Here is a 22,631-nt window from a genome sequence, read left to right on the forward strand (position 1 = left end):
CTCTCTAAGTTACTCTAAAAAAGCTCTGAAATCTGTATACACACAGGTACTAGTATATGATAACTGTCCTGGTGAGTATCAATGTAAGTTACACATTTTCCAAAAAATGTGTGTGTTTCTTAACTTTATGAAAATGCTCTCTGAACACATGTTCAGTTAACTGCTATTTTCGTTAGCAAAAAGCCAAATAGTACTTGAAAATGATTGTTCTGTGAATATTGCTGACGTATTTAATCTAATTGACCCTTCAGCTACAGCAGAGCTAGAGCATTGGTCCATTCAAGTGCTGTCAGTTTGCAATGAGTCAGATGGTTTTCAGAAAAATAAGAACACCCTCCAGCCTCCCGGAGAGTACTGGGTAGAAATTGCATAGCAAATACTTTTGTTCCTTGTTACTCGCTGAAAGCAGACATTTCAAAATACTGTCAGGGAGACAGACCCTTATGAGAAGAAATCCACCTTTTGAACGATTCCCAGATGGATTTACAGACCAAAATATTCATGGCAACTTCTGGTAAGCTTTTGTAGTCCACTTCTGAGCTTCCCGCTCAGTGTTTCTTTGATGCTTATTCCACTCTTGATTATATCAGAAAGAGTGTGAGCAACTAAAAAATGCCCAAACTCTTAGATGCTATTGGAAATATGCTGGAAAACTCCAAGACTTTCCCCAAAGCTGTGTTCAGCTCTAGCCAATAATGTCTTCAAAATCTCATAAGATTTCAATTTAAGGATTGGAAATGTATTTCCATGTATTTTTTTAAGCAAAGGGAAAACTTAAAATGGTCTGAATGCTTTCAAATGAGATAGGTTTATTAAGATCTGAGCTGCTGAGGGCACAATGTCCCATAGGCACACATGACTTAGTGGGGAAGTAAAGAAATCAAAGAGCATTTCTTTTCAATACTGGGGAAGCGTGTAAAGGATGGTACTCTAGGAAGTTCATGTGCGAGTCCTTCAGCAGATCAGAGGAAAAACACTGATTTAGTCACAGAAATATATCGTGATAACAGCCAAGTGTCTTAAATTTGGCTAGGCCTGGATTACACTGGTGAATATGGAAAACAGAATTCCTACTGCAAATAGTTTACAGTCAGAAGAGAAAATACCATTAAGATAGCTAGAGAGAAAAAGAAATCCAAACTTTTTCTACGTAGCTATGAACATTGAAAATGGATTTTGAAGAGAAGTCAGCATTAACAGATGAAGTTAATGTTTTCTGTGGCCAGATTTTCAAAAATTCCTTTGTCTGCCAGCTGTCTGGACTGGTGGCATTAAGAGATGCTCTATGACATCTGACAGAGATTATTCTGTTGTGTTTTCCCAGGAATTGATATGGCAAAAAAATTGCTTGCCTTAGGGAAAAAATTTTGAATCAAGAAAGTCTTTTAGGAAAAGATGTGACTTTTCCATCACTAATTACAGAATTTTTCTTTGCATTTGAAAGATGATCTGCGTATATTAGTGGGTATAATCCTAGGGTTTTGAGTGCATGTTGGGGTTTTCTTAAACTTTGGTATAATAAAACATCTGCACTTTTGTTTAGTGCAGTCCATTGTTTTTCATGTTTCCAATAGTATTTTCTTAAGGCTTGTTTTGTTTTTTTTTAAAAAACAAAACCATACACAACAACTAGCATCAGGATTATTTAAAAGACACTATTAAGAATGGCTGGGCTGACTCTCCAGGTTGGATCAGCTGGTACATGTTAGCCTGCTGTGTAAGTGTCTGCTAGCTACGATGGCATTGATGGCTAAGTTTGGATTTTGTTGAGCTGGATGATTCCTCCCTGCTTATATGGTATTTGGTTTTGGACTGAGGATTTTTCTGAGAATATAGCAAGAGTCTGAATTATGATTTTATTGGGGGAAGTTTCCTTATGTGAAATGAGGTCTGTATCGAAGAGACTTTGGTGTATTTGTGAAGATGATTTGGCAGTTGCCATTCTTCTCTTTCTTTTTTAATTCACACATGTATACTCTAACAGTTTATAGTGCAATTGGCACTTAGTGTAAAAGCCCCATGCTGTCTGTGATCTGCGTGGCATTTGGAGTGGATCCTAGCTGCTACAATGAAGATGATCCATTGCTCATTTCCCAACACTCACCTTAAAGATTTTCAGCATGGGTCTGAACATGCAGTTTCAAAAGTGGCCAAGTGTTGAGGTATAGATATGTGCTACACCTACTGCTGCCTCATATGAATTTCAGCCAAGGCATGTTAGTTGCCTTTTCAGGCACTTATGAAAATTGGATGGTCTCAAATCTCTTTTTTCTTTGTGTTTTTCTTTTTATGCCATTAATCAGCATTTGCTTGACAGCAGCTGTACTAATTTGAACTGAATTTCACTGGTACAGTTGAGCAGAGATTTTTAGAACTTGTAGACAAAACAGGTAGTACTGAAGTGTCTTTTGTCAAGATGATGTAGGTATTTGATCAGGATCAAAGTAGAGGACTGGAACACACTCAATCACATATCAATTATCAGATATGAAAATATATAAGTATACTTAACTGATGTGCTAATCTGTATTGTAGCAGACTACCTGTGGGATTCCTGATGGAAGAGATAAAATAAGTGTACTTGAATACTCTTTGAGACACTTCAAAGTCAAAATTTAAATTAAGCAAAGAAGAGGGTCTGAAGCTAGCAACTGCAGGATCTGCAAAACATGTTTTAAATGTTACTGTCTGTTAGATGCAGTGTAGTGTGTTTCACATTCCTTGGCAAGATTCTCCATAGGTCTTTCTTACTGTGATGATTTTTTATGTAGCTATATTCAAAAGAAAATAGGAGACAGGGAAGGGCATGAGTGCCTCCATTCTTGAGCTTGCATCTCAGGGTTCCCATGGACTTTTCTTAATATACATGTGCCTCTTAAGAACCTGCGATATTCCTTCCAGTCCCTCTGCAAGCTCTGCTGTCCTGAAAGGGACAGTGGATCACAAGTTCCCAAGGAAAAACAATAGTTTTTCAGCACTTGTTTGGCACTGCAGCCTACGAGCCAGCCTCTGAGGAAGAGCAAAAATTTGAATGTGATTTTTACCCTTTTCAGCACTTTTCCAGGTGGACCAGGCTCTGACACCTGCCTGTCTAATGCAGATCAGTTTTGTCTATGCCAAATCAAGGTGAGCATCGGCTAGTCTCAGAGAGCGATGGCTCAGCTGTGTCACAAGAAGGCATGATGCGTATCAGTTTGGAGCTCACAGAAAGTTTCTTTTAATAAAAAGAGAGAAATTCATACATTGGTTTGAAGCACCACATTTGTAAAAGGCTCCCTTTCAGTTCCATCTAGAATCTGTCAGGAGAGTAGTTGTACTCTGCAGCATTTTGCAGCTTCAATTGCAGGTAGTAAATTAAAAGTCAAGGCCATGGGAATCCTGAGATTCAGACAGTTTGGAACCCTATTGCTGTTACTGAGAAATATTATGGTTTTAATAACATGTGGAAGTGGTATTTCCAATTAGAAAGGAAAGACTTTCTCAGGAAATCTTACTGCATTGAGCTGATACTGTGCTGAGCACTTGTTAGAACTTGTTGAAATCCATGCATATAATAAATACCAGCATGAAGAGAAAGTTTTTGGTATCTCAGTGAGGTCCTGAGATGGGAATGTCACAAAACTGGGAGTTTGCCACGATTTAGACAGAACCGAGGGAGGGAAGGTTTGGTGGGTTTGGGAAGTTTTTAATCTTTTTCAGGTGTTTGATCTGTCTTCACAATTGTCATTAGGAGCACTGCACATCACAAACTTTCCTTGGCATTAGCAGTCTGAAGCCTTTGTAGCTGTGCTATGTGGAGCTTGTGGAAAAAAGCGCAGCTTTTTCCATGTATTACCTAGAATTACAAGTATTTTTATAAACCATGACATTTTTTATTGCATAGAAATAACAGAAAACTTGTAAAAACAAGGTACGGTGTCCAATACAGACTGCCATATTTTTCTTCCTGAAAATTCAAGTAAGGGCCTAGAAATTGTTCTTTGCAGCAGAACTCAGTGCAGATCTGCAGGAGCACTCAACAGAGATGAAGGTAAAAGGAGGTCCAACCCAGCACGGTGTCTTTCCATTTTAGGAGGATTTGGAGAGAGAAGCTTGCTGTGTTGTGACAGGCATGCTCAGTTGCCTTGAAATTTTACTGGAGTTTGCACCTCAGCCATTGGGAAACAGCACTGTGTACTAAACATTTTGGCTTACAGTTACAAAAATAAAACCAGGTATCATGATTTGCTTCATAAGAATATCTATCATGATCTTAGGAAGTCAGTTGTGAGGATATGCTAATTTCTTTTCAACTTGCAGAGGGGCAATTTCTGCATCACTAAAACAGGAGCTATTACAAATGTGAATGCGTGGCCTTATCACTAATGCTCTGGGTAGCGAGAGAAAGTGTGAACTAGCCCATAAGGCTGGGAAAGATAGCAAAGCTTATTCAGCTGCACCTGCAACTCTGGTTTCCAGAGTTTGCCCGTGGCATGCATTTCATGAATTTTAATTTAAATGTCTTAATTTTCATTGCATGAAAACCGGAGCTTATTGAGTGCAAGTCTAAAGAGCCGCCTCAGGAGGAGTTTTAGCAAGGGCAGTTGCAGATTTTCCTTATGGGCTCCCTTTCACTGTGTTTTGTGAAGTCCCAGAGAACCTGCAGTTTGGCAGGAGGAGAATGCAGAGCCGTTACAAACAAATGAGGAAGGAAATGAGCTATGGTGTCTTCAGTATGAGTGACACCCATGCTTTTTCCAATTCATCCAGCATGGTAGGAGCAGCCTTCTGCAGAAACAGAAAAGGAAATTGCATCCACAGCCGAGTTACAAGGGAGATGTCCATGGAAGTTTAGCTTGGATCCTTTCCGTATAGAAACATCTTGGGCTAGTTCAGCAATTCTTGATCCTTCTGCACCTTTGCTGAAGGGAAACTGAAACCTGGAAGGATGAGCAAGCACTCATTTGGGTCAGCAAGTACATGACACTAAAGCACAAAGATGGAAGATGTTTTATTAATGTTCTTTCATCCCAACTCTCTCTTCTGCTCTCACCATCTCTTCTGGTCACCTTCCCTGTGAAGGGCCATGTCAGCAGCAGACCAGGCTGCTTCCCCAGGACACATGACCGTTTGAGGGGCAGGGGCATGCATGTGTGGCAACAGATCAACTTCTGTTCAGCCTTCCTGAACTCTATTCAAGCCCCTGGGGAGATTTTGGAGGTTCCAGCAGAGGACAGATTCATTCCCCAAATATTTTGCAAGACAGCCCTGACACTATCACTGTAGAGGGCATTTCTTAACTGTTTGGGATGGAATAAGAACCAGCAGGTGCCCCAAAGGTTAAGATTTACTGTATGAGTGAAATATTTCCTTTGTTGCAGAAAACACTTCCACGTGGTTTGTGGTGGGCATTTATTCAAGGTGGCTAAGCTAAGGATATATTTGGTGTCCTTGGAAAAATGACTCGTGTTTTGAAGTATATATACACAGTCAAGAACACATTTCAGAACAGCTGTGTGGAATAATCTTGTTTGTAGAGATTTTGAACAAATTAAAAATCTCCTACTCTTAGTAATCCAGGACACGGGTATTCTAATAGAGCGGGGGGTTCTCATCAAGGGCTACATAAATCTCAGCAATTTCACTTCAGAGAGTTGTGAAAAGCTGTAGGTTTAATTCCTTAACAGTTTCATGTGATCCTAAAACATCAAGGCAAATAGTTGCTAAACTAAAGTTTTACTTAGTCATGCAGAGGTCTCTGTGACTATAAGATGGCCTGCATCCATGTGTTGGTGGAGCATTGCTAGTCTTCGTGAATATGTTGCAATTGGAAAAAATCTTGAACCAAATGTAAATTTTCAGTGCCTTGGAGCTGAGTGCAAATGTTTAGAGATTATGGTTTGTTTGTGTTCCTGATGCTTTTAGGCCTGAAATTACTCAGACTACATCTGGATTGATGTTGGACTAAATGAAACTGAGGATTGAGGCTTAGGTCTCTGTACTGCAGTCCCTTATGGAGCTTTGCACAAGTCTGCCTTAACTGGGGCTTCTGAACAGCTGCTGCTGTATATGCTGAAACTCCTAACCTCCAACCAACTACTTTTCTTAAACACACAGCGAAACTTGGGGTTCCAGTTTGACTTACTGGTTGGCTCAGGAGAGGAAGAAGAGGCAGCAGTCAAAAAGGCACAGTTTTTTCTCTTTGGTCATTGGTTATATTTGGATGTTCATCTTTGCTTCTTCTGATCTGGAAATTTTCAGAAAGCTTCTTTCCCAAAACCTCAGGAGTAGAGGAGAATAATCATCTTTGCTTTAAACATTTTACAGTTTAGTAAGTCACTAGTTCAACTTCTGTGTATGTGCTTGAGCACAGCCTAGAGCAGTAATGTCAGAAGGCAGCCTCTGAAAACAAAAAGGAATTAATAACAGATGAACAAACAGCTGCTTGCTCTAACTTTTCCTGATATTTTGCATGCCGTTTAGCTTGTGATGAAAGCAGCAATAATTTGCATCTCTAGGTTTGCTTATTGCTTCCAAACAAGGAGCCTTTTATTTATTTCTTTGTTTGTTTATTGATTTATTTATTGTGTAGTGATGAAGCTTTTCATATGCTAAATAAAGCAACAGGGACCCTTAGACCCAGGCATGTAAAGATTTCCACGGATAGGACATTAGCCTTCAAAGTCAAATCCACTTTAAACTGTTGCTCAATATGAAATTACATTAGTAAATTTAACCAAACAGCATGATGCTTTCATTTCTTTCCCCTCAGTTTCTGGCCTTGAGAGACCAGTCTGTCCCTTTTCTTGCTTCCGTGCCCTATGACTTGTCATAGAGTAAGGACAGCAGAGGTAATGTGGTTTCATGGTATTGGGATTGGGGGAAAATGCCACCTTAATCCTGTACTGGATATAAGGAATCTGATTTTCATCTCATGTTCCAGTGTAAATTATGGTTTGTTCTGTTTGACCCAACTGAACTGCTCTTCTCTGTACGAGGTAAATAGTCCCCTGGTTTTCTCTGAATTTCAGTGCAGAAGGTACAGCTTAGTGCTTCTGTGTCTCAACTGCCCTATTTAGAAATCACCATTTCCTATCACAGCAAATAGAAATCTTACAAGATTCTCAAGATCCCTATTACGGACTGCTGGCTTCACTGAGGTTCAGTGGACATGAGCCAACAGGCTTTAAAGCAAGCACTATTGGAGTCAAATGAGCTCAACAAATTCTATTCATACCCCTGAATAAGAGGTGGATATGTCTTCATAATGACCCCAGTTCCTTTTGTGGCTTCTGGCAGTTCAGCTTGTGAAAATACGCATGGATCTCTGGTAACTGGAAGGAGAAAGTAAAAGCAATTTGCATATCCTCATTGTATACAGAGACCAGCATTCATTTATAACACAAAGCAGTATAAACCTAGGTAATGAATGCAAATGAAAACTTAAAAAAAGACAAAATTAATTGGTAAATTTTAATTACAAAGTTGTATTAAGATACAGTAGCCAGTCGTGGGTCTCACTTGATTTTCTGTATTTAATAGTATTGTCTTTCATCCACACTGGGGTAAAGAAACTGTTGGAGTCGATTTTTCTCAGACCTGCTATGTGGTCATGAAACGTGTATGCTCAAGCAAAAAAGCATCTGCAGAGAGCAAAAGGCAGGTCTGTGTCTGCGGTGTGGGCTGCAGGCTCTGTGCTATAGCATGATTGGATGTCTTCTCATTTATTTGTTGTTGTGTTCCTGTTTTCTTGTTTACCTTCATTTCATTTTTGTTTTCAGTTGACATGTGGTCAGTAGGGTGCATCATGGGAGAAATGATTAAAGGTGCTGTGTTGTTTCCAGGCACTGATCGTATCCTTCCTAGCAGCTGTTTGGCCTCAGTAGGTGCTTCCAACTTTTTCCCCTCCAGCCCCTTCCTCCTAGACTAGTGCTGACGTATATTTGTACTGTACCTAAAGAGCTGAGTTAAGTCCCACTGCAAAATCCTTGCAAACCAAAATGTCAATAAACCCTTACTACCTCTCAGTAAAAAGCCTTAGGTGGAAACCGCAGCAAGTATAGTGTAAGGAGACAGAAAACAACATCCTACGTGATGCATCAGAACCACTTTCTGCAGCCACCGACCACTTGTTTTTAGTTTTGTTGTTACAAATGTCTATTAATTTGGCCGTGGGGGTGGTGTTTCATAAATGACAGGTTTTATTAAGTTCAGATTGTAGCATGGCAGGTAGAAGTCACTGTTTACCTCAGGATGGCGTATAAGAGTATTCTGTATTTTAGGAAGAAGGTATGAGTAACTTGGACGTGAATTTTAGAAATGTTTCTTTCTTTTCCTGTTTGCTCTGCAGGTGGAATTGTAGTGGGAAAGTAGGAAATGGCTTCAGTTTGGGTACAACTTCTGCTTCCCAAGACTAAAATTATTGCTTAACTTTGTTGCAATCTGATGACTCAAAAGGTTGGGAATTTCCTTGGAAACTTTTGTAATGGACTTCAGTCTATCATACTTTATTGAAGTACATGTAGCTGTTATGTGAAAGCAGAATGTGTTTTTTACATCAACAGGGAGTGATTTATAGATAAATGCATTAAATCAGTGGACAAGTAGTCCAAGCAGACTAGGTACATGTACGTTTTTCCTTAGAGACCATCTGCATTCAAGACTGATGCAGATGTAATTCTTACTTTATTTGATGCTTTATTAAAGCCTTGATATATACTCTAATATTTATCAAATTGTGAAAGTGTGTTCTTCTTGTGCACAACTGTAACTGAACTCCATGCATGCCTGGTCTAACTCCAGTGATTCATGGTCTGTAGGATTACACAAATGACAAATGGCGATGATCTGTGCACAAGTTTTCCTTCTAGTTTAAACTCTGTACTTAGATGACAGAGGAGTTTCCAGGCATTATTCATTTTTATGTAACTTTTTTTCTGAAAGTGTGCATGTACACTTATGAATATGTGTGTATATGTATATACACATACTAATTCAGTTATAGCACTTTACTTTTGGCCTCATTCATGCTTTAAAGCATTCAATATTTTGATTAAAATGTGGAAAAAGTAGTACCTGAAAAGCATTAAAGAAATGAAAGTAGGCAATGATATCATTAATATTTTCACAGCCTTGCCTAGTAACATTCAGATTTGTGTTTTGTCCAAAATGTTGGATAAGCATATGCATACTGAAATGAATGCTAAAATTCTTGTGCGTTTTCTTATGATCTGGAGCACATCTCATCTGTATATGTGAAAGAAAACCTTTCTATTCTATGTGTTAACGTAAATCAGCAGTGCCTATTTCGGCTCCATGAAGATTCGGCCCAGGCTGTGCTTGTGTTTTCTGTGTAGGTGGAGTGAGAAATTTAAGTGTGGGCGTTAGCTTAGTTCAGTGTTGTAGTCAGACCAATTTTTACGGTAACAGACTTACATTTTGTAAGATAACATTTAAAGAAATACCCAAGTTATTACAAAAAGAATTGAACATGTCTTACATTTCAAAACTTTGACACAGCTGCATACTTGTTAAGAAGAAATCACGCAAAGCCTCCATGATTAAACCATTATGTGATGTTTATTATTGCAATAACCCCACCAAAACTGGCATTACCAGCTGCTGATTTGTTTGGGATTGTTCTGTAATTGAGTTCACATTCTTCATTTGTATTTATAATATGTTGCTAAATTTGCACTGCATTTTATGTACTGCTCTGCTTTTCTTCTGCTGTTCCATGACTGTCTATTCAGTGACCAGAGAATGATGCTGTTGCTTTCTTTCAGGCCGCTGAGCTACCCCCTCAAAGCCATCTCTTCTCCAAATCCATCCCCCCCACCTCTCCCCCGCTGCTGAGCAGCTGCTGGCAGGGCTTCAGCACTTCTTGCTCCTGTGCCTGTCTGTGCAGCTGAAAACCAGTCAGAAAGTTGCAAGGGCAGACCCCGCCTGCTGAGATCGATGACCTCACGGCATCATCTTCCTTAAATCTGCATAGAAAATGTTTGGTGTTTCTGTAAAAGGGGTTATTTCTTCAGATGTGTGATGGACAGGTGTGTAATTCCATCAGCAGGGATTATGAGCCCTAAGAGCTTGAGGGCAGCATACTTAAGGATCTATTTAAGTGTAGAAGGAGCAAGAATAATTAGAAATCTGTTTCTTTGCTTTTTAAAAAAAAGCTTCCTCTGACAGAAAATGGGTGTAAACTGTGCGAAGACTGGCAATGCACCAGCATTTGTTATCAGCAGTTTTTTCTTCACAGGCAGTGCTTCATTTCACAACCACACTGTGATTTGAAGAGTATTTAATACTTATTTGTGCCAATTTTTATGCGTAAATAACTGTGAAAAGCAGTTTTGAAACTGAAAGATTGAATATTCATGAGAAATGCACTGTCAGTCATATATCTGACTGAAAAATTTACTATTTCCCATTTTCCAGCGGTTAAGGAGTATAGGTCGCTTGATGTTGTTTCTATTTACAGAATTAAATGGTCCATTCAGCTAACTGAAACAACTTCTGTACCAAAATAGAGCCATCTTACATGGCTGTGGAAAATCCACAAGCAGAAAAATAGGAAATGCCTTAGAGTAAGTGTGGAGCGGAGTGCCTAGTTAGGCTACAGCTCTGTTCCACTCCGGTAATCCATTTGAATTCGCTGAAATCGCTTGGGTGGAGCTGAGAACAGAATCCACCTCTATTCTTTTTTAAACTTCAATTGTGAGTGAATGCTTTGTGATGTCCAAAATCCCTATGGTCTTTACTGATCCTTGAAATTTTACTGTTTCTCTACCATTGGTGTATGCACATGATACAGTTAATTGTGAGCTAAAGTTTGGTGTTATTTTTTTAAATGTTGTATGAAACTTTGACAGCAGTAGTTCTGCTTACACAGAAACTATTATCATGAAGCTTGGCTATACTTGTGCCTCAGGCAAGGAGAAAATGGCAACATGGTTTGTTTTTGTTGCCTCAGGAGCAATTTGGAATGCTGACTGTACCTGTGAGTTGACACTTATTCCATGTTTTCTTCTCAAAATTTTATGAAGGAGACTGTTACTCTTTTCTCAGCACTGCAGAAATGATCGGAAGGAGTTAAGGTGCCGTGGTCCTCTGGTGAGCTGTGAAAGTGGTAGTTATACACGGAGTGTTTTTTTTTTCTTTTAAACTGCTGAATGCATTTCGGGCAGACGAGGAAGAATGTGCCTTTAAATTCAGTAGTTGAAATGCTTAGAGAGACAAGTATATATTCAGTAGAGAGGTGCAAGGTTACCGTGATGTCAGCTTCTCTTAGCATAAATCCCAGATGGCCATACAAGCTATTACTTACAGAGCCTTTTTCTACAAATACAATCGTGTTATGCATGTCACAGGGATTGAGGTATAGGGTTTTATGCACAGTTTTGCAGTTCATTTAGAAGGTATTTAATAATGCTAATGTTCATAGGCTGCCTCCTAGCTAGGTACATGATCATCGTGCATTCAGCTGTGCACATTACAAAGACAGAAGTGTACCACAACAGAAGGTTCTAGAAGCTGAGAAACAGTCTGGAGTACTACAAGTAGATACTGCAAGGATGACGAGACGTCCACGAGGGAAATGCTAATATTTATCTAAGGGCAAGACTGCAATCCTCTGCTGCAATATCTGGACTATCCACTAAGCACTGATTTGCTTGCTGCTGTGGAAGAAAAGATGCTCAGCAACTGAATGAAGTGCCAGCTAAAAAAAAATAGCAGTTGAAAATCTTAGTGAAGGTGGCACCATAGATATGCATCCAAAGGGTTAATGATAGCTACACAACCAACACTATCTCCCAGCTTCTGAATGATCAGTGGTAATCTTCTGAGATAATTTTATTTATGTGCTACATGTTATTATCACCACATGTTCTATTATAGCATATAAATAGCAACTACTGTTCTTAAAGTTGCAAAATATTTTCTGTTACGGTCTACTTTTTACAAATGCCACATTCTTCTCAAAGCGTTCCCCTCTTGGCACAGAAAATGCTCCACACTTCCTGTCTTGTCAGATGCTAGAATTTTCTATTTCTTTTGTGTGTTTTTTGTAAACTGTGTTGACATCAGTATGTAAATTATGGGACTGTGGAAAAAATATGTGTCTGATGTCTCCCACAGTGAAATTGGTTAGTTTGGTGTTTTAAACAGATTTATTAAAAAAAAAACGAAGTCCAATTTAAAAAAAAATGAAAATTAATAGAGCTATCAACTTTACAATTGGTGTGAGAATTTGGTGTTGGGGAGGGAAATACAGAGCTGCTCACAGTAATTATTCTAATTTAGACAAGTTAGGAGCATCAGAAATTTGTACCTGAAGCAGTGCAGTTAGTTTTTGTTGGTGGAACACGCACATTTAAGGAGAAAACTATCAGAAAGGTGATTCCTTTAAGATTTTGAGATTGAAAAGAGATGACCTTACCCTGTCTGTCTGTTAGGAAGGAAGAGCTCCACATCCATTTTGTTTTCGTTGTGAATACCTGAACAAAAGAAAGATTTGACATGCCCTCATCCTAACCATCTCCAGAAGAAGCACATGTAGCCAGAAAGAGAAAACCCTGCTCCAGTGCAGTAAAGCTCATGTAGATTTGCTGCTTAATAGATGAAGAAAGTGGAGTTCAGTATGCTAGGCAGGGAAGTAGGATTCCCCACCATCACCACCACCATCCAGCACAGTTCCAAAAGCTCTGTTATAAACAGGCATTTTGGCAGAATTACTTGTGTTTTCCATCCCCCAGTCCACAGATACTGCTTGAGGAGGACTTTAGGAAGAGACTTTTCTAGCACAGCCACCCTTTGGAGTACTGTGGAAAAGCAGTGATTGGTCTCTGGTGATCGGTTGGCTGTCAGATTTGCAACAGGAGATTTTTTTCCCCTCCCTTTTTCAGGAAAAGAAACATGAACAATTACAGTAAGTTACTGCTAAAGGTTAAAAGGCTGAACACTGACAAGTTTCTGACTACCAGGAAAGAATGAATGGGCCTAAATATGCATGCATCATAGTATGTTTTTATTCGTATTGCAGTAGAACTAAAACATCCTACTGCAAACAGTATCTCCTCCTGCAAAATCTTGCTGTTGAACATAAGAAAATATAATCGTTCACTCAAAAGAAAAAAGTACAATTTACACAGACATAACATAAGAAGAAAAAGAAACATTGCTGTGTTGAGGCTAACTAGCTTAAGTACAAACATTTGCTGTCTAAATTTCACTTTTTAATCACAAGCTATTAATTTGTGCAACTGTAGAAATGCTCTTAATATTTTCTGATTGAGACGGAGAAGTATTGTAAGTTTTCTCTTGTAGCCAAGCTCCATTTCCTTAGTTGTCTGAGTCTTTGTAGAAACATAATTTAACTGAAGTCTGCAGGTCAACTGAAGGAATAAAACACAGGTTTTTCTTCTTTAAGTTTTTTTTGCTTAAATACAGATAAATCTTTTTTGGCATGGGAAATTTCTGTCAGTTACATGATCACTAACTCGTAGTACCATTTTTCCAGTTAGTGTGCAAATAATATCTATAGTTGCAATCACTCTTTGGTTAACGTAACCTGCGGTAGGTTTTGATTCACATTAGGACAGTTCCATAGTAACATTTGTTTTCTGCAGAATTCCTGAATTCTGACTTCCAGCTACAGAAAGCTTCTTCTCTTTGCTTCAGTAAGTAGACCTCATATATTTTCCAAAACTTTTTTTTAATCTCGTACCATGATGGGTACAACCTCTTGTTGTCAGGTGCACCACAGATGCATTACAACCAGTGACTGTACAAAACATACCAATCAAATGGAGCCAGACCAGTATTCAGCAGGATCATTATTATGTTCTTGCATGTTTTCACGTATTGGACTTCAGAATATAATCCAGTGCTAGTAAAGCCTAGGTAGGCGGAGAAACAATACTAGAGAGAAAATGCATGTGTCCATCTGACTGAAAAATGGTCTGTCTCCACCTGCTCTCGCTGGGCATGGTTTTGCTATTAGTCATGACACTTCTTCCATCTCTTAAAAACTTCCAGTTGTGGGTGGTTGCCTGCTTTGTCTGTTCTCTCTTAGTGAGAGCCTTTCTGTCAGCTTAGAAGACATGTGCAGCGGGCACTGGCCCATTGTCTGAGGATTCTCCTTCCCCCCTCTCCATCACTGTTGATGCTGGTTCCCACCATGGAGGCCTTACCCTGGGATCTTTTTTTACTTTTTTTCCCTTATCACACACATCCATAGCATCTCCCGTCTCAACATGTCGAAGTCCCACAACATTCTGTAATCCCAAAGATCTCTTTCTTTTTGCCCTTCATTAAACGCCCGAGAGATGGTTAACCTGCTCTGTACAAGCATCAGCTTCTGACATTTACTTTGAAACAAGTCCTGTATTTGACCCTCCCTGTTTATCAAATGGCCTTCACTCAATCTGCTCAGGTAATGCTTCCAGTGATGCTTTTATAGCATGGCTTTCTCACCCACTTAGCTTCTGTTGGTACAACTAGCAGCACCGTCATTTCTGTATTTTCTGTTCTTCTCTGCATTTACACACTGTATTTTCAAGTTCCTGAGAAAAACCTGCTTCTGAAATAGTGCATCCAGCAAAGAATGAGGTGTGTTAAATCGAACAAAAGTTTAAAATGTCAAACCACTTTATTTTCTAACAAAATGTTTAATTAAATATTCAGGCTACTCTTTGAGCAGCTGTAATCTTGGTAACTTTATTGTTGTTGCAATTCTTTAGTTTTCTGTTAAGAAAAAGATATTTTTCTTGGACAACACAACATACATACAACCTATGGAGAGTATCCGTGGGAAGGGTTGTTCTATGAAATCTTTGGTTTAAAAAATGAAAATTATTCCGAAAATCTTTACAGACCACTGCTATTTCTAGTACCCTTTTTCAGCTGAAATTAAAACCATTCAAAACACTGTTTCAGCATTCTTAAAGCATATGTTTAAACTGTTTTCATTCCTTTAAACACTTTTGATTAGTAAAGCTGCAATTTTAAAATGAATTATTTGTTTTTTGGTCAAATAAGACAGTTCAGGTGAACCCAAATTAAGTCAGTCTTGAATTTTCAAGTTATGTGAAAATACTAAGTTTCCATTTCCCTAAACTAAAACACTTTTTTGAAAATCTGAAATTGCTACTGCACCAAAGATCTGTGTTTTGTTGACTTTATTTTTTTTTCCTGTTATCTTCATTCTGTTGACCTGATTTCTCTCCTAGATTGTGAGGAACTGTCTTCAGTATTTGGGAAACTCCTCCACACTTATGACACTCATAACAACAGTAACTTAGAAGAATAATTAAAAAAAAAAAAATCTCTGTGCTGAAATGATTTGAATGTTTGTCTTTTAAAAACTTTTTATTTCCAGTGTATTCTTAATGAAACTCCCTTCATCACATTTCTTAGCATCAGTGTACCCATGGCTGCATGTACTCTTCTTTTTTCTCTTTTTTTATGTTGTCATCAGATTCTTAGCACTGCGAATTAGGCAGAGTGATGTAGAGATGGTACTGATTTTATAGGCATCCGCTTAATTTTTTTTGGCACAGTAAGGCTTGTTCTGAACATGGCTGAAAGAGCTACTTAACACCTGTCAGATGCCTAATCATTATCTCAAGAAAATGAAAAAAAACAAACAAAAAAACCCCCTCACTACAAATTGCCTGTAATACAATTTCTTTTTTAAGCACGAGGGCCTGTTTCTTATTAGTCAGTAACAGTTTAGCAATGTAGCTGTCACATTTGCAGTTAAACATCTGTCTATACCTGAGGCATCATTTGTCTTTAGAAAATGAGTCCCAGTGCATTGTTATAAATCAAAAAAAATTGCTTTTGAGAAGTTGCTGGTTGGGTGGTTTTAGCAAAACTAGCACCAATGAAGTTATCGCAGAGCACGAAGCAGATGAAGGTGACTTCTGTCCCATGCAGGACTCCTTTGAGCCAGCTGGGTCTCACTCTCCACAGACTGAATAGAGAGGGCAGGTGAACACGTTCTTCCCTGCTGTGCCCATGTAGCCAAGATGACACAGAGGCAATTACATGCATGTAAAAAAAGGGAGCTCAAGTCATTGGATTGCAAGTTAAAAATAGAAATGGTAGCAAGTGTTGTCCCAAAGAGAGGAAGCTGTGTGTTTTCCCATGGTGGTGGTGGTTTTAGGATTGCGCAATGCCCTCAAGTAAGTATAGCTGTGAGAGTTTTGCCCGTTGCAGGCCATACGACCTGGAAGCACAATGATGAAAAAAGCTAGTGACTGTAAAGATGTTATGAAGGCAGTTAAACACCTCTGAGGATTCCCAGAGATCACTCAAACAGAAATGTCAGGAGACTGCCCTGTTTGCATTTTGTTTTCCTTAACTACTGATGTTCAGATATTGATCAGTGGAATAAAGTTATTGAGCAGCTGGGAACACCCTGTCCAGAATTCATGAAGAAGCTGCAGCCAACGGTACGGAACTATGTTGAGAACAGACCCAAGTATGCTGGCCTCACTTTCCCCAAACTTTTTCCAGACTCTCTCTTCCCAGCTGACTCGGAACACAACAAACTCAAAGGTATGTTGACAAAGGGGCATGGTTCACATATCAACAGCTAGAATGAAATGAAGGGTTTTTTTCAATTTTTCCTCTGTCCAGTTGCTCTCCCTTTTAATGAAGTTAGTTGTAGAGATGAATGACTGCATGGGTTTTAGTCAGCTGACAGACAGTTCTTGGAAATTATTTTTGGAGACCCTGGTGCTTGGGCAGCCAAGGGAACATATATTATCACTGATGTCTTGAGCATAGTCCCATTGTGTGTGATGTTTCTGTACCTCAAGGAACTGAGCTGTTTCTTTACTCTCATTCTTAAACTCGTAACACAAAAGAACATTAGAACTTCCATTGGAAGGTATCAGCTCTTCCACTGTTTTGTTTGAGGTGAAAAATATCAGTTCGGCCAGATGCCTGCCTCATAGCTCTACCTTTACTAGACAATAGTAAACCTGTTGGGGTGGGTCCAGAGGAGGACCACAAAAATGGTCAGAGGGATGGAACACCTCTCCTGTGAAGAAAGGCTGAGAGAGTTGGTGTTGTTCAGCATGGAAAAGAGAAGGCTCTGGGGGGACCTTATTGCAGCCTTTCAGTGCTTAAAGAGGGCTTATAAGAAAGATGGGGACAGACTATAGCAGGGCCTGTTGTGACAGGACAGGGAGTAATGGCTTTAAACTGAAAGAGGGTAGATTTAGACTAGATAGAAGGAAAAAACTTTTTTACCGTGAGGGTGTTGAAACACTGGAACAGGTTGCCCAGAGAGGTAGTGGAGGCCCAATCCCTGGCAACATTCAAGGTCAGATTGGACGTGGCTCTGAGCAACCTGGTCTAGTGGAAGATGTTCCTGCTCACTGCAGGCGAGTCGGACTAGATGACCTTAAAAGGTCCCTTCTAACCCAAACTGTTCTATGATTCTATGAATAGAAAGATATTGGCAACACCAGCCAAAATGGTCTTGATGTATCTGAGGTTTAATATCTGCTATGGGTGGATTTCTTCTTTTGAAAAATGCTGTGGGTCAGTTGAATATGTGACGTAGAGCACTAAATTACAGGGTGACTAGATATACCCCTGTAAAATATAAGTTGCAATGATTTTAATCATATGTTGAAGTCTTGTTTTACTCAATCAAGACACTGACTTTCAGTTGGAAAGAGTGTTTAATGTATGGTTAGTACAGAAAGGATTTCTCATCACAGCTGTGGAACCCCTGCAATCTTGTACCGTGTATTAATTCTGCACTGCTTGAGTACCTGGGGCTGCTTCCTACAGTGGCATGCAGTGATTTTCAATTGCTTGCAACTTGCATGTTATTACGTTACCCAGAATACTATTCCAATTAACAACTGTTTCATAGTAAGTCTGCTGTCTTGGCTCTGGGAGCAAAGTTAAAAGTCTCAGCAGATGCTTTTGACTACACGGAATTTTTTACTCCTACTACAATGAAATTGAATAGTGGAATTTTCTTGGATTTGGAGCTAATGAATATAAATGCCTGTCAAACAGTGCTGTTATCTTTTGGATACAGGAAGCACATGCATTTGAGCATACAGAAAGCCAGTTTTTAAGATATAGTCACATAACAAGAAACAGTGCATTAAAAAAAATTTTGCTTGTGCATCATTGTATCATCCCATGTCCTGCCTAAATATTTCACCATAATGTAAAATTAATGGTTTAATTAGATATTACTTTTACTCACCCATGTCTGATGAGATACCTAATAATGTTTTTGTACTTCTATCTCTTTACATGCTATTTCCTTTTGTTTTCTTTTTCCTTTTCACAGGAAACAATTTTGAGCGTGGGAGAGCTTAGAACACTACATTCATAGTAATACTAGAAATATATATTGTTATAATTTTTTTACATGGGTTTAGGTGGTATTGTGTTTGTTATGAACTCTAAACAGCAAAAACAATTTGGGTAATAGAAGGATCAGTTTGTGGCCTGATAGGCACATATAATCAGGTAAAATAAATCAATGCTGCAACATAAAACTCAATGTGCATATAAGGTTGTGCATTTTTGTGGTGGAGGTCAATGTGTCCTACTTATGTGAACTTTATTATGCAGGACAAACAAGACTTAAGCAGTTCCAAGGCACTTCCATACCATTATGTGTTGATCACAGGCTACACATTTGACATTATTGCTTCTAATGGGATGCCGTAAGATAAGCCTGGTACCTATGCTTCACTAAAATATTTAATGCCTCCCAGTAGAGGCTAGGTGAAAAACTTTAAAACATACACAAAAAATTGGGCTGTTTTTCTGAGTCACCCCAACAGTACCTGTAAGCTTTAGGCTTTGATTTAGTAATGCCACGATTTTCGACTTCATTATGCGAGCTTTTCTTTTCTGGTCCTGGCAATAATAGAGATACCTCAAGCACATCTTTCTTGGGTATATTATTCAGCCCTCTACATGGAATCTGCATACAATATGTAAAATCATATTGAAGCTTGTTAGGGGACTTATGGTATGCAGCCCTGATGCTGGTACCTTCCTAATGAATCCGATTCAAAATCATTAATGAAGAACTCTTGCTATAAGAAGGCAAGAGGCAGAAGTACATACAAACAGTCTTTGGGAGTTGTGTCATTGTTACTTTCCTAACCCAATTAATCCTCCTCTGGAGGCAGTGATTGTTTTGTACTAATACTCTGTTTATCTGATTTCATTGTTCTAGCCAGCCAAGCCAGGGACCTTTTATCAAAGATGCTAGTCATTGATCCGGCCAAGCGAATATCAGTAGATGAAGCCTTACAGCACCCATACATTAATGTCTGGTATGACCCAGCAGAAGTGGAGGCGGTAAGTAAGGCGTGACTCCTTACTTCAGATTGCTAAACGTATGATTCATAGATTCCTGCTGTTTTACAGCAGCTTGATAATGAGCATGCTACAAAGAAACAGCGTTGTTGTGACTGTGGTGGTCTTTGGATTTACGTGAAATGAGATCTGTAGGGACAGGATATATCTCTTTGTTAGATTACCTGACAATGGATGGGAGAAGCAAAACCACTTCTAGCATATGAAGCCATTTTCTGCTTTCTTCTGGACAACATGAAGACAGGATTTTGAACTCAAAAGCACACCTGTTTTTTCTAGCTATGTAAGTCAGTTCGGCAAAAGATACTATCTTTCTCTCTAAATCTTTCTTTGTGGAAAGCAGCAAACATCACTTCCTGCGTGTGTGTTCAAGGACATACGTGGAGAGGAGGAGAATTAAACAAAACAATACAAAATGCTGAAGCTGGGATTCAGAAAAATCTTATCAGGACATAAATTATTCCTTAAAATGCAGCAGTGGCTCATGTGTTTTTCTGGGCCATGGTTCAATGTTCAGTATCACCTACACCGTGTGCAAACAGAAATCGAATTTTTCTTACAATCCTGTAATGCTCTAGACACCTCTCTGTATACCTTGATGAGGCTGGTGTTAACAGGAATAAGTGCAATCTGTAGGTACTTCAGTGACATAGTATAATAGGTATAAGTATAAATTCAGAGAGTATTTCAAATTATTTAGAAATCTTATTTAACCACAATAGGAAGCTGAGACCCTGAACCATGCAAAATTAAATCATGGCTGTTGAGCGATATCCTTCAATTCAGTGTGTGTTCTTGAAAGTGTACTAAACTTCAAAAGTAAATGGAATGCACAGAACCCCATCAAATTTAACACACATAGGATTTTTGCAGACTGCTTTATAGGGGATGGTTCTGCTATCTTGAGAGCCTTTAGTTTTTGTGTCTTGTTTAGTTTTTTTCAAGAAAAAAGTTTATCAGTCTGAAGTATAAACATTTCATACCCTGTAATATTTTACCCCCTGGCATGTACATTTTAATTTCACATCCCTCTTGAAGATCTTGTTCCATACTTTTGTTGTATTTCCATGCATTTCTTAACTCCATTTTACGGAACTGTTCTGATGTCAGAACTCAGATTTGAGTCCCTCTTTAGTTGTGCTTTGCCTGTGAATTTAACCATGGAGAGCCCTTCTGATGCAGAACAGGAAGGCAATTTGGTACAGCGGATATTTCGATGTAATGACTTGCCCAATTTCTGAATGTATGGTCTTAGTTACATTTCATATTGAAGCAGAGGTTGAATTTTTGTCATAATGAGGTTGTCCTTTTAGAAGGAAAATTTCCCACATGTTTAGAATTACAGCTGATATTGAACCTCGTATTACTGTCCTCTTACGCTGACAGAGAGCAGGGGTACATCTATGACTGAAGAGACAATGGTTTAATCTCTGATTGTACCATAAAGTCCTCATGTAATCTAGAACAAACCATCCTTTCTCTGGATCGTGACTGTAAGACAGGAATAATAATTACACATTTTGCCTGTCAGGTGAATTGGCTGGAATCTAATGAGCCCACTAGCTCTCAAAAGCCTGCGATAATTACATTCTACTTCACTGAGGCATGAGTCTCTTACAGGCACCTTCTGTCACCATAGATAACTGTACAAACACGGTGCCACACGTTATCAAATCACATTCCTTGCATTTCCACTATTGGCTGCATTTCATTGCTCAGTAGATGACTACAGAAGGTGTGAAGCAGTGGAAAACCAAACTGTCATTGCTACCATAACGCCTCAAAGAACAGAGGAAGTCCTGTGAGGAAGAAACACCACCTTTAAATATTCAACTTCAAATGCTCGATATTGTCTCAGTTGTTTGTAGTTTGCATCTTTGTCTGAATTGCAGTTTTTTAGATAACCCTCTGTTATCTTCACCCACCTGGTTCTTTGCACAGTTATTGTGTAATTAACATGAAGTGAACATCAGCATCCACAGCTGCTTTCTGTGTCTCTCTTAGCTTCAAAATTTTCTCTTCCAAAACATGCTAGATCTCATCAATAACATACCGTAGAATCATACTAATAATTTTGTAATGAGTACTCTGACAGTGGAGTGTTATTGAGTTGCTTTGACACCAGTTACTGTACGATACAGAGACCCTTCTTCTCTAGGGATCATAGTAGGTTAAAAACCAGGAAGGTTCGGGTTGTGTGCAGTGTAACCTAAATAGAAGAACATGAGATTAATAAATATTCATTGTATTTTGTCAGAGTGCTAGGAGTTCTAGAAGGAGCCTTGCTTCACTTAAGGCTCATTGTTTTTCCAAACTCATTTTCAGAGGGGAAGTTAAACTGGAGGATTTTCTTTTTGCGATTAACAGTTTATTAAACTCTAAATTTGCATCTGTTCATGCTCACACCCCTTCAGTGGCTAGCTGTGAATCACTTACTAATTATTTTCTGGAGAAAACTTAATTCAGTTGGATTTTCGTTGCCTCTTGATTCAGCTGTTGAAGTGTAGTCAGTCTGTGTTTTTCATCAGTGTTGTCTTGATGATGGAATAATTTTCTCAGACAGATTCATGGAGATTGGTGACTTTCTGTTCTTTCTCAAAGAGTGTCCTGAGGTTCTGGGAATGCTACTACCTGGCAGTGTCTCTGTGAAAAGTAGTTGTTGCTACACTAGTAGGAGAGAAAGTTTTACTTGTGCATCTGTGTTACAACTTGCCACTGCTGGCTGAATGCTTGATGTCTGATCAGCTGTTAGTTCTTCACAAGACAGCAAGGTACCTGTATGTGATAAACTTGTTTGTTGGTAACATGAGTGATTTAGTGCTTCAGGCATGAAGTGACTTGTTTCCCCTTGGAAAAGGGTGTGTTGGTGCGCACAACAGGTTGTGTCCATCTGTGTGACCTCAGACATGGACCAGGGGAACCTAGTGTAACATCCAGAATACCTTTTGGAGTATCTCGTAACACTGCGCTGACATCTGATGTCTTAAATGATTGCGGTTTTGTGCAGTAGTTTATATTATGCCCTCAGCCCATCATGCTAATTTCCTTGTTCTACTTCTGTGTTATTTGTTGTCGCGTTAACCATGAGCCAGCAGTGTGCCCTGGCTGCCAAGAAGGCCAACGGCATCCTGGGGTGCATCAAGAAGAGTGTGGCCAGCAGGACGAGGGAGGTTCTCCTTCCCCTCTACACTGCCCTGGTGAGGCCTCATCTGGAGTACTCTGTCCAGTTCTGGGCTCCCCCATTCAAGAAAGATGAAGAGCTACTGGAGGGAGTCCAG

The 22,631-nt window shown here is 39.1% G+C and overlaps 1 protein-coding gene across 9 annotated transcripts in view; it reads left to right on the forward strand.

The window, feature by feature from the left end:
- Window positions 1-22,631, forward strand: part of MAPK10 (mitogen-activated protein kinase 10) — a 195,658-nt gene that overhangs the window by 132,284 nt on the left and 40,743 nt on the right. For all 9 annotated transcript variants that reach the window (XM_075421213.1, XM_075421212.1, XM_075421215.1 and 6 more), the window contains 2 exons: window positions 16,360-16,542; window positions 19,211-19,335. In XM_075421213.1, coding sequence (XP_075277328.1) covers window positions 16,360-16,542; window positions 19,211-19,335 — 308 coding nt within the window. The remainder of the gene's footprint in view (window positions 1-16,359; window positions 16,543-19,210; window positions 19,336-22,631) is intronic.

Source organism: Opisthocomus hoazin, chromosome 5 (assembly GCF_030867145.1).
Source record: "Opisthocomus hoazin isolate bOpiHoa1 chromosome 5, bOpiHoa1.hap1, whole genome shotgun sequence".
NCBI classification, from domain to species: Eukaryota; Metazoa; Chordata; class Aves; order Opisthocomiformes; family Opisthocomidae; genus Opisthocomus; species Opisthocomus hoazin.